General features: G+C 36.8%; 1 protein-coding gene across 5 annotated transcripts in view; it reads right to left on the reverse strand.

Moving 5' to 3' along the window:
- Nucleotides 1-12,465, reverse strand: part of UHRF2 (ubiquitin like with PHD and ring finger domains 2) — an 84,837-nt gene that overhangs the window by 57,593 nt on the left and 14,779 nt on the right. For all 5 annotated transcript variants that reach the window (XM_083816592.1, XM_083816591.1, XM_083816595.1 and 2 more), the window contains exons 2-3: nt 12,060-12,302; nt 5,317-5,579 (exon numbers count right to left, since the gene is read on the reverse strand). In XM_083816592.1, coding sequence (XP_083672718.1) covers nt 5,317-5,579; nt 12,060-12,302 — 506 coding nt within the window. The remainder of the gene's footprint in view (nt 1-5,316; nt 5,580-12,059; nt 12,303-12,465) is intronic.

Below are 12,465 nucleotides of genomic sequence, written 5' to 3' on the forward strand. Positions count from 1 at the left end.
GGTCCAGGAATTTGATAAAAGCTTTAGGAATCCTCAAAAATAGTAACTGCCATCTGGCTACCTATGTTGCCTTAACCAGACTGGGCATGCAACTGACTGCTAGCACATCCTGCTTCACAATGCTTTTCAGACAGGCTCTTTACAGCACCAAAGACAAGACGTCCATGGAAGTTCTACTGGATCGTAAAAGCATCCAACACACATGCCAAACAGATCAGACGCGAACTGGACTGCAGTTTCTTGGGCTGAGAAACGAAGAAGCCTCAGACTACCTCCAGTTCTCAAAGAACTCAGAGGAGTTCTTTGAGGACATCATTCCACAGTATTAAACATGCCAAGAATTCATCCCTTTGCTAAACTACCTAGTGCCCTAAAATAACTAACCACAAATAACACACTTAATGACACATAATGCAGATATTAGCGCAAGGTATAATTTAAACCTCTGACTGATATAAAACCTGAAAAGGTTATCATCCAAACATGGTTGCACTGAAAAAGAGTTACCTACACTTAATCCATACTTAATCATTTGTGTGTAGGTATGCATACTGGCATTTGTCAGGCTGCAAACATCTCTAGCCTTCCTATGAATAGCATTGAGCATCACCTTAAATGGAAAGCCTTCATTACAAATAACTTACATGGGAAAAACAGGAGAAAGAAGGAAAAGAGCTTCTGTTTGTCAATCAAAAACTCTTTCCACTACTTCATGAAAGAGGTAACCATCAAGACCCTAACACTTGCGGAGTGAGAACTCTGACAGTAAGTAGACTAGCCAGTGCTGCACAAGCAATAAATATGAAGTGGGGCAAGTTTAACAGGAAAGCTTTCATATGACAGCAAAGTAAGATGTCTTTATTGTGCCACACTAAGCAACTGAGTGTCCTGCTCCTCATACAGTGTTTCTTAAGCAGGCAAACAAGCTATGGTGGAGACTGTTATCTTCAGGATCCGACCTTATGCTGGATTCCTCATGAGTCCTTTCAAATAAGGATTCAGATTTCTTCTGTTCAAAACAGGTTCACATCCTCACCTGTATTAGAAGACAGTTGCTTGGGGCAGAAGAATGAAATGGAATATAACATATAAAAACTGATTGCACACCTTGACCTTAGAAGTATTTAATGGCTGTTTGTGATAGTGACAAAAATAAAACAGAAATAATGAATAAAAAGGCAGAAGTGGAAGAAGAGAATGTTGGTAGAAATAGGAACACCTGTAAACAACACTGCCCTCCAGGTAAAATCCTGCATTCAGAAACTGACTGCAGAAGATGGACCATCAGTTAAAAGTACTATTGCCACAGCTGCATGCCAAGAAAGCTGGTAACAAAGGAAGGCAGATTCAAGTTCAGGGTTGATGAATGGTCTTTACCTCACTGATAAAAACAGTGCTCTTAACCAAGCACTGCATATCTTTTAAATCTTTCACAATAAAGAAGGAATATGTAATACATCGGTAGCACTCACAGCTGGGAAATGTCTGTTTTGCCATAAGGTAGTTGTCCATTTGAAAGTTACCCCAAGCCCTTATCCAGAACAGGTATTTTCTCTTCATTGTAGTCTCTATTCATTTTCCTAGAAAAGTTTTCTATTGTTTCCCCCTTCATATTCACTCTTATTAAGAAGGAAATGGAAAGAAGAAAGGAACAAATGAAAGCCTGTCCCTCAAGAGGAGGTATACTCTTGTGAAATTATTTAAGCCTGAAGACTAAAACAAGTAGGTTTTAGCAAACCTGGAACTGAAAAGTCCTACACAGGACTTGTGATACACAAATATAGCAGTACCAGTTAAGACCAGCTTTCTCACTTAAAGGCACAAGTCCTGCTTCAGCCTTCAAGAAAAGCTGTTCTCAGGAGTGACCTAAAAGTTACCTTGTTGAAAAAGAATTAATGGTTGATTGGATTCTTCACTTGATAGGACTGCCAAGTATCTCTGGCTAGAAGACCAAAGCCAGAAGTAACCTCAAATCTGTTAAGACCTAAAAATCTAACTACTTCAAGGATCGAGCGTGGAACATACTAGCAGCCAATACAGATGCAGACTTCCTGATGCATAGGCACAGGACTAAGTAGAATTGACGGCTAAGGCATCATTAACCCTTACTGAAAGGGGAATGGAGAGTAAACACATCACAATTTCCAGGCATATTTAGGCATTTAGGCTGTAAAAAAAAAAAAAACTTATTTTTGTTCTTTCAGATTCTTCTCACCACCCTCAAGAACTTGAAAGTGTGCTTCAATATAATTTACTACAGTGATTTAGACTAAGCATGAACTTTCTCTCTTAAACCGTGCCTGTCAGGAATGATTGAGGTGAAGCTTCACTTTTGAATAAAGTTCTCAGCTACAGAGTTCTTACATAGATGTGTCAAACAATGCATTAAGTCAGTCCTAAACCTCAGAATACAGTGTGAATACTAATGACACAGCCAAGGAAAGAAAGGAAAAAACAGTTTCAGACCTCCATTCATGTTACAACATGTGGGATCTGTGTGTTTCAGAGAGAGCAGGGTGAGCCAGGTCTGCACTAGAAGACTTTGCTGCACGAACTGTGCATATAGTAACAGAAAGCCTGGTCCTGATAGGGTTGCACACACTTCCAGCATCTTTCTTACACAAGCCCTGCTATAAGCATTACAGGTTCCAAACAAAAAAGAAAAAAACACCAAAGGATGATGTTTGAGGTGTTTTTTTTCTTGTCAGATTAAGTCTGCCACAACACGTGGCATAGTAAAATGTATTTGCTGTTCATCACCATAAGGTCTCACTTCAGAGCCAAGAAACTGCAGTAGACCAATTTAATGCACTACAGCTGACCTGTCCCACAGCTGCAGCCTCCTTTTTGGTGAGATTTTCTTCCAAACTGGAAGGATAAAACAAGCAGAGAGAACAAGACTCAAACATCACCATCAGAAAAAATTTAAGAAGCTGTCAACACATGTCCACCTGTGACATATAGTCCTCCAACGTATTCAAGTAATTTTTATGACTTTAAAGACCCAAGGCTTATGCTTTCCACTTTCCAGCCATTTTTATTCTGTTTCAGATGAATGCAAGTGCTTTCACCTCTTGCAGGAGTATAAATATTGTGGGCAAGGCACAGTTGAAATTACCCCACCCAAGAGAATCATTTTCTTCAGGAGATAAAAGGGAAGATGTCTTTATTTGCAGTCGTGTGTTTTGAAGAAGCTCAGAAAACGCCACGTAAGTTAAGCAGCAAAATGTACAGCCTGAACCTAAAAAAACAGAACATCCAGGAAGAGGTAGCTGTGCAGAAGAATAAACAAATAATAAAGTATGAGCTTCAAAAAATACAAGAAGTTAAATTAGATGAGACGTGTTCTGGAGCACAGACGAACTGTGTGGTAAAGCACACTATGCCCTCCCTTTTTATCCATAAGGAACATACTAGCAGCAGGATAGCTGCATACAGACAGAGGTAAACACTAATGGATGCAAATAAAGTGCTGTGAGCGCCCAAACAACTACCATTTGAACATTCATGTTAATTACCACTAAAAGAAGTGAGACCTTTTAATATTTTTAACCAAAGGTCAGTAACATTCATGTTAAACCAAGTAACTGATAAAAGCTCAAGTTTTGCTTTCCAGAAAGTCTTCCCCTAGTTACTTTTTCTGCACAATAGCCAGCATCTTCGACTGAAACATTCAGTACCTTAGACTGAACAAGTACATACCTGTGCCTTTAACTATCTTGCAACATTATGTTCCTATACCTTATCTAATTTTGCTGGCAATGAACATAAAATTGCTATGCATAATCTTATAGTAAGGCCAAGAAGATTACTGTCTCCACCTGCTTAAAGTGAGCAACTAGATCCTGAAGCACAAACATAAATTTTCTTTTTCTGTAGTATGGATATGCCAGATAAAATCTGGTGTGTTGTGCAACAATTTCTATTTTAGCAATGGGGGAAAAAACCAGGCCATATACAAAAGAGGAACATAATTTCACTGCAACAGTTACAAAAGTTTCTAAAGAAATTTTTGCTCACAGCTCACTTGCATACATCTGCAGTGTTGGAAAATTAGGTAATCTTTAAGCCAATCTTTAACTACAATGCACACATAATTACCATAGAAAGTGTTTTTTGATGAACTGATTTTGATTGTATCGGTTGAGCAAGTTATTTCCATGTACTTCTTGTAATATTTGATACCTGATAGAGTACTTAAATTTTTGAAAGATTGAAGATTTTGAAGAAAAATCCGTTTAAGGCTTTCATCTTTGTGATTATCTAACATTTTAACTTACACAGCTGCAGACGCAATTTTATATCTGAAATCAAGTCAAAAAAGCACACTGAGTGTGCTCAGCAGCTGCAAAGTGTTCTCTATTCAAGTCTGTATTTTTATTTTTCCTAGCAAAACTACATTTAGTTACACTTAACTAAACTTGAAACTGCTGCTCTGAAAATGTATTTTGGAAATCTGTATTTAATTAATACTGAATACACCTTGCCTTCCTCTACCTTAAGCTTGAATTGCACAAACTACAGTATTTCTACTATTCTCAGTAGCTCTACTACTCCCAGTAGCAAAAATTAAAAAATTCCCTAGAATCTATTTAGATGCTTAGCTCAACGCTTCAGCAAATGCCGTTTAAAACAATTCAAAAAAAGTCTTAAGTAAATGAAATTGTGTAAAACTTCTTCAAAAGAAATTACTTTCTATTTAGTGTGCAGTATGAGGGGCTACTCCTGCCCACATGTTGAAGGCTCCAACATTTGTTTTTATGAAAAAACAAAAAACCCACAACCCTCCCTTAGTGTCCTCATTCCAATTCAGAATAAATTTCATGCCCTGAGTCACAAGTTTTCTAAAACAAACCTTTGTCAGCAATGCAGACCTGCAATTTTGTGCATAACTGTTCTAGTTAGAACAAAATTCATCCAAACTGTGTACCAAAATTTGCTCTCATGAGACTTCTCCAGTTCCAGTGAGAGGAACTGAATATACACAGGGAATAGATAAATAAAAGAGTACTTTTCTTGGAAAAACCCAGAGTGAAAATTTATATATATAGTTTCTTCTTCTCATATAATAAGGATGGATTTAAAATTTTAAAGACGAACTAATACTTGACAAGTACTTAAGCATGGAAAAAAAATACCATTACTCCCACATATTCACTATAGCCACTGAAAAGTGTTTAAATGTTTTAATATTTTTTTCTTGGTTGCAATATTGAACTTGCTCTCTTTGATTCCAAGCTTCTTCAAGAAATTCTTGGTTTATACAAACCAAACAACAATATGTGATGTCCTCAAAATAGTATCAGGAGCACTTACTCATCGTACTTGATATGATAAATAGCTTCTTCATCAGTGTCCATACAGTCTGAATAAGATGTGGATGGTGTACTGTCCAAGTTATTTGCATTCTCTCTAGAATGGTCTTGACTTAAGCTTCCATTAGTCCTTTTGTAAGTATTACCACTCTTTCCTTGAGCTTTACCATTCTTATGTCCCTTTGTTGCTCGGGTAACATTTTCTATGTGAGCTTCAAACCAGGCTCCAATGCTGACATCACGGGCATCCACCAATTCGTTTATCTAAAAGGAAAATTCAATAATGAGTTTATGCTTGTTTTCTATAACCTTAATTAAGAATGAGTAAGACAACTACTATACAACTGCTTAACCCTGTTATCAGTAAAAATTTAACACCAGTAACTCGTTGACCTTGAGCAAGTTCAAGTAACATACAGACATCATTAACACTCTGCATGTTCAGTATTTTGTTCTTGTCTCACTAAAGTTTGGTATTAGGAAGAATCACAGAACTGTTCAGGCTGGAAGGGACCTCTAGCAATGATCTATTCCAGCCCTCTGCTCAAGGCATGGTCAGCTATGGCAGGTTGCACAGGTCCATGTGCAGATGGGTTTTGAAGATCTCAAAGGAGAGACACTGCAACTTCCATCCAAGACCACACAGAATCTTCAACATCAGGCCAGCAACACATTAATTTCCTGTTATATTAGAAAGGCTATTTAATTACACAAAAAATGCATCAGTTAGCTAGTGAAAAAATACTTAGCGTTCAAAATGAACACCATGTTTACTAGCTATGAATATAACCTGTATGTAATTTTAGAAAAGGAGCCCAAGTGATTTTTTTTAAGCCTGAAAGTTAGCTTTCTCTTTCATTGTCCTTTGCTCTTGCTTCACCAATTGTTCTTTTTGACTAAAACAAGTATACACGCATACACAGTATTACAGCATTAAAATACTAGCTTACAGCCATGGGGTTCTAAAACTTTCCTCTGCCTCCAAGCTGGAATTATGAATTAACCTTCTGTAATTCTGCCATGCAACATTTTTTACCCCTCAGGACTTAAGAGGAAAGAGGGAGAAAACATGTCTAACAAGGATGCAACCACAGTCAACCAAAATCCTATAGCTGCAAGCAACAGAACTATCTCCCAACATATCTCAGAATAATAGTGGCATTAAGCAACCAAAACACTTTATTGTTCTAGAGCATGTTTTATTTTCATAAGTCGTCAGCTACTTAATCGGATGTTTCTTTAATAATTGAGAACACTACGAAAAAAGTGATTTAAAGAACGTTTCATCCACAGTATAACAACTATAAAAAAAATATCACAACAGAAGTACTGCACAGCCATGCCATAGAAAACATCTATAACAAACAATTACGATATAGATGTGGCTTAAACTACAGCCTTTGTCAAGTACTAGTGGCAGGGACATACTTAGCAACTCCAAAGGCTAGCTTCTATTAACCAAACAACCATAATACATTTTGGCAGGGACAAGATCAAAAGAAAAAAAATAAAAAACATCACATTCAACAACTTCCACTATTTAGAGTTAAGCATTCTCTAGGTATCTGAGCATTCAATTCACAGCAGTTTAAGCTAACAAATTTAACCCAAGAAAGCAATGTATAAATTATGCTTCAAATTTTACTCTTCTCCTTTCATTCACCTTCTCAAAACAGTCTCCAAAATTCAATCCTCTCCTTTTTCTCCCACAAAATTCCAACACTTTATTTTTTATTCTTAAAAACTACAGTATCTGAAGTACAGGTTTTTACCAGGAGTAACACTTCAGTCGCCTAGTAAATCAAAGAACCGCCTCATTTTAAATCTGTTTTAAATATAAGCAGTGGATTCCAACACTTGTAAGAAACCCAGAAGAAGTATTGTCCCTACACAACCTTAGGAGTTTGAATTAGTTGTAGCACAAGGTTCTTGACTTTTTTATCTGAAGAGCAGACTTGAGAAACAAACTATTAAAGAGTCCCTCATCTGCTGCGACTACTTGAAAGAAGTTCAGAAAGTGCCAGAGAAGCCATGTCAGCCAAGCCATCATTAGATTACAAAAATAAAATTCAGTGCAGTCTCCCATAATTCCTTCCAAAAGCATCCTTCCATAATTTGATATGCACACTCACAAAACAGGCTTCCCACCCTTGCAAAGCGCAAAGACAATAAATCACCATCAAAGACTACTGAGGAACATCAGACAACTATTTTACACAGTTCTGTTTCTGAAAAAAGATCCAGTCTGCAGCAGAGAATTCAAAGAAAAATGCAGTCAAGTCTGCTTTTATGCAAAATTGTTTTGATAGATTTATTTTCTCTTGATTATAAGCTGGAATATGCCTACTTGGAGCAGTTCTTGAGGAGTAGAAGATTGAAACCAAGTTGTATAAAAGAATACTTCCCATGAAAAGCAAAAGGTACGTGGAGAAGATAAGTAAAGATGCAAACAAAATCAGAGCTCTATGGTAAGAAAAAAGTCTAACATTGGTGTAACAACCTAAAAGCCTTATTGCATTCTGCAACTGTGTTTAAATGCAAGTATCTACACTGATTTACCAACTAAAGACAACCATCAATGTAGTTCGTCTTTCATTTTGGTTTGTAGAACAGCATCCAGTGATATAACTACAAATGTTAATACCAACAAAACACCAACTGTTTCTTATTTAGGATTGCGAAATTAACAAACTGTCGCAAACAGAACAGTTATGATTTATGATCACTAAAATGAGAAAATATACCAATTATCCCCAAACATTTTTTAAACTCTTAAAAAATCACTAGAAAAAATTAAATAGGACAGATCAAGCCAGATCCTTTTTTCCGTGAGAATTACAACAGTAGGAATATAAACAGACCTCATCTTTGCCCTTCTTCCTGATTTGAAGTATCATAACCTTGTTTATTGTTGTATTACTTCTCCTTTTCTCTGAAAGGATTGAAAGAACTACTTCACAATTATCACCACAATACAAAGATTGATAATGAAACAAATAACTGCCTGCACTTGAACTGCAGCAGCCTGCAATTCAGTAAGAGCAAATTTCCATAGTACCTGTTCAATGGGGATGTTTTATGGGATGTTTTCAGTCCAAACCAATACTGTGAACTGATTCACAGGAATATAATGACATCATATGATGAACAAGCACACCTTTAATTATTAAAGAAAAATACTGCATGCAAGTAGAGACTGTACATATTCCAAAGCAAAACCACAGACTATTTTATTTTTTCTGCAAAGGAAATCTTGAAATTAAAATGCTCTGAAGGGCCAAAGAAATGGCTGCCAATGGACTTGGCTCTCACAGCTGAGAGGAGCTATGCAGCAGAGCAATTAAAGAAATACCAACAATCTTTAAAAGATACGAGAACACTGGAAACTAAACCAGGCAGAAGCACCAGATGAAGCCATTGTTCTAGAGTAGATGTAAGGAAATACCATCCAATCTGTGGAAGACCCAGTGATGAAAAGTTATGGTATAAGTTGGGGCGGGGGGGGGGAGGAAGTAGTGTGATTTCCAACGACCATAAAATCACTAAGGTTAAAGGTACTTCTGGAGATCTCCAGTCCAACCTTCTGCTTAAAGCAAGATATGAACTGAGTTCACATCAATTTGTTCAGAACTTTGTTGGGCTGTTATATCATGAAAAAGTTCCAAGAATGGAAGTTTCTCACCTTCTCTAATGCAACCTGTTTCAACCCTTATCACAGTTAATTTCCCTACCACCCCTTTCTAATTCCCAAATATTGTCTTTCATCCTCCTGTTCTGCACCTCAGTAGAAAGCTTTGTCTTCGAAGAACATTGGAAGGTCCTGTCTTCCCCAGAGCCTTCTTTTTTCTAAGTTAAATAAGCCCTAGGTCTCTCCGAGACAGCCAAACTGGACATCTTGGTGTGAACTTGACCCGCTGAATTTGCTAAGTTTGTCACCACTTTCCTTGTGCTAACACACCCAAAGTTGGATGCAGAAGGTGGAAGAGCAAATTACAAGTGAAGCTGAATAATCAGTCATAATTGATAATGAAGCTGAATAATCAGCTCATCAACTGGCTGCGTTCTTGCTAATTCAGTCCAGCTCCTGTTGATGCATTCTTAGCATGCGGTACCGCTATGGTGAACTGATGACTTTCAGCCAATCTTACACCAGCTCCCGATACCATTACAGCAGAACCAATCCCCAGTTGGGCTGCCACACTCCCAGCCTGCACCATGGGAGAATGTTATTCATCCAAAGTGCAGGACTTGATTTTCTTGCGGTTCATGGCAGTTCATTATTCCAAGTCCACCTACATCCTTCTGAACAGCAGACTTGACTTCACACCAGCTACACTACCCACTGCTATGCTGGTGTTCACAGACTTCAAGAAAGTGCATTTCCTCCTTCTCTGCAGGCCATTGGTGAAAACACTGAACAGGACAGGTCCCAGGATAGAGTCACCAGACTGAGTAAGAAACTACTAATAATAATCCAGTTCTTAAACCAGATACTATTAAGTATTCTCAGTCTTAACGATAAGGACCAGGAGTTGAACATTGTTACACCCACGACTATTTTTTCTAAATTCTGATTTACATAATCAACAGAATTACTCTGTATAGTCACCATAAGTCACTATTATAACCATCTAACAATAATTATCACTTATTTTTTTTTCATCTTCACCTCTACCTTTTGTTTTCTCCTTATGATATGTTCTATACTGGCTACACCTTTCCTTTTGGTAGCTGAAACCAGAAAGGAGTACAGAAAGACTATTCAGAACATGGAGTAACAGGTCTCTTGAGTCTAGCTCTGTAACCAGATCCAGTGAAACACAGGACTTTGCTCAGCTATAAAAAAAATTAAGAAAAAGATTAAAGATTATTCCTTCCTGTAACTAGACAATTCCTTATTGTTTGGTAAACAAAAATAAACACATCCACATGTTTAGCTATCTAACATGCCTTAATTTATGGTCTTTTTCATTAACTTTTATTAAAGTTCTCCACCTTTGAATTGCATCACTGGCTAGAATGTATTTCTTTAACTTCCCTGATTCTGTAAGCAGAAAACCACCAAGTGTTCCTTCTGTCATCTGCAAAACAGCTAAGAACAATGATCGTAGCCATACACCAACTACTTTTTCTCTCTCCATATATTAAAAATATAAAGCTGGCTTGAAAAAATAAAAAATCACAGATAAAGGAGGAAGCGCTAGATCCCTAGTAGTAGAGATGGCAAAATTTCCATGACTTCAACAGAATGGGTTTCCTCAATGTTTGCCAGCATGACCATTCTGTTCTGTTTATCATTTTAATCTTGAATAAGAACATTTAGAAGAAGCTGATACCATTTACAGCATTCCAGAAAATACACAATTAAATGTTCGTTTCCTTTGATCAACCAATTTTCTGTGGCCTTCCATCTTGCCAGTGTACTCCCCATCTTCTCTCATATTATATTTAATCAATGAGTATAAAAAGCTAAAATATCAGAACTGAAGAACTGCATTTTATTTCCACTGTAATAAGTGGAGACTAAAAGAAAAAGGAAGCACACAAGCTTCCATCTTCATATTTTAAGATACTAATTTCTTGACTCCCTGACTTCTCAGACAATAAGCTATAAAACTCATTGGAAAGAATGCTGTTGGAAGGTAGAGTAAGTAACTTACTACTTGTCCTTAAACTGTTACATGATGTTTCAGGTTTTAAGTGAAACCAAGACAGCTTTTCATCTGGATGAAGGGTCTAAATAAGACCATTCCTGTATCTGAAAGTTGCAGAGGTATGGCAGTGCAATCTCTCTTTTTCTCTGTAATCTTGGACGTTTTTCAAATGAATTACTGCTATTGATACTATTCATCAAAAAGCACCTCCAGACCAGGAGGAAAAATGCTACCATACCCTCATATACACATCTTGCTAAACATCCAGCTACCTAGCAAACTGCAAATTGCATGTTTTCTGTTCTAATTTAAATTCTAGTACAATCCTAGATGACAATATGGAAAAATTCAGAAGGGTACTAAAAACTAACAAGGGAAGTGATATACTTGATTTCTAAACAAACTATAATAAAATCACATTGTATTACATTAAGTTTATCTTGTTCTGATAGAGGACTGATAAGCATTAGTATTAAAACTAGTATTTGGCAAGATGGAAAAAAAAGATAGGGGAAAAGGCCACGCTTTCCCACAGATCTTTTCTGTGGATTTTTTCCTCTTTTTACAGACAGTACTACTGTTTCATAGGCACTCTTAATTTACTGGAGGCCACAATCCACTTACTAAAAAACAGGTTTTGGAGAACACAATGTATCTAAGTTTATGAACACTCCTGAAGCCTGTAACACTAATGAGCCTGGTACAGCAACATACACTCTAAGTTATTTTAAACAAAATTACATTAAAAACCTTTACTATAATACTCTTCCCCAAGCAACTCCATCAAAAAATCAGATTTAATCCAGATGACTGAAATCTGAAAACACCTAAAATACTTATAATTTTTAAGTAATTTCTTTAACTCAATTTAACTTCTCTGATATAAAGAATGCAATTGTCAGTGAAGCTTCAACAACTTGCAGAGATACCTACCTAAGTTCAGTCTACTTTCCCTAGCTGGGAACTTATGTTAAATCATGAAAGAAAGCAGTTAGGATATAGACATTTATATAAAAAAAGCAAAAAACTTTTAACAATAAAAAACCTGCATGTGTAAGGCAAGCTTCTGACTTTCAAAGCTTGTACATACCTTGTATAATCCAATGCCAGGATCAATGAGAAATGAGCGAGATGATGTAGACGGCTGACTGGGAGACCCACTACTTGTTTTTTTGACTTTGTTCTTGCAGTTGGAAACAGCGCAGGGATTGACTTCTCCATCCTGATCTGTCATAGAAGCTGTGGTAGGAGCTTCAGATTCAGAACGTATCAAAAGCTGAACTATGTCATTGAGTCCGACATTGTAGTCAAATAAAGTGTGTCCATCTTCTAGCTGTCAAAAGAAAGTATAGTTGTAAAATTCTATCTTAAAGTAAGACGCTTCCACGTCTTCCTTTTAAAGGCAATATCCACACAGACCATAAATCCTTGTCAAAGTTATTTAAGAGACAACCCACCTACTTCAGATAAACAAAAACCTGTGTCTCAAGTAAATG

This window comes from Anser anser, assembly GCF_964211835.1.
Source record: "Anser anser genome assembly, chromosome: Z".
In the NCBI taxonomy this organism is placed as follows: Eukaryota; Metazoa; Chordata; class Aves; order Anseriformes; family Anatidae; genus Anser; species Anser anser.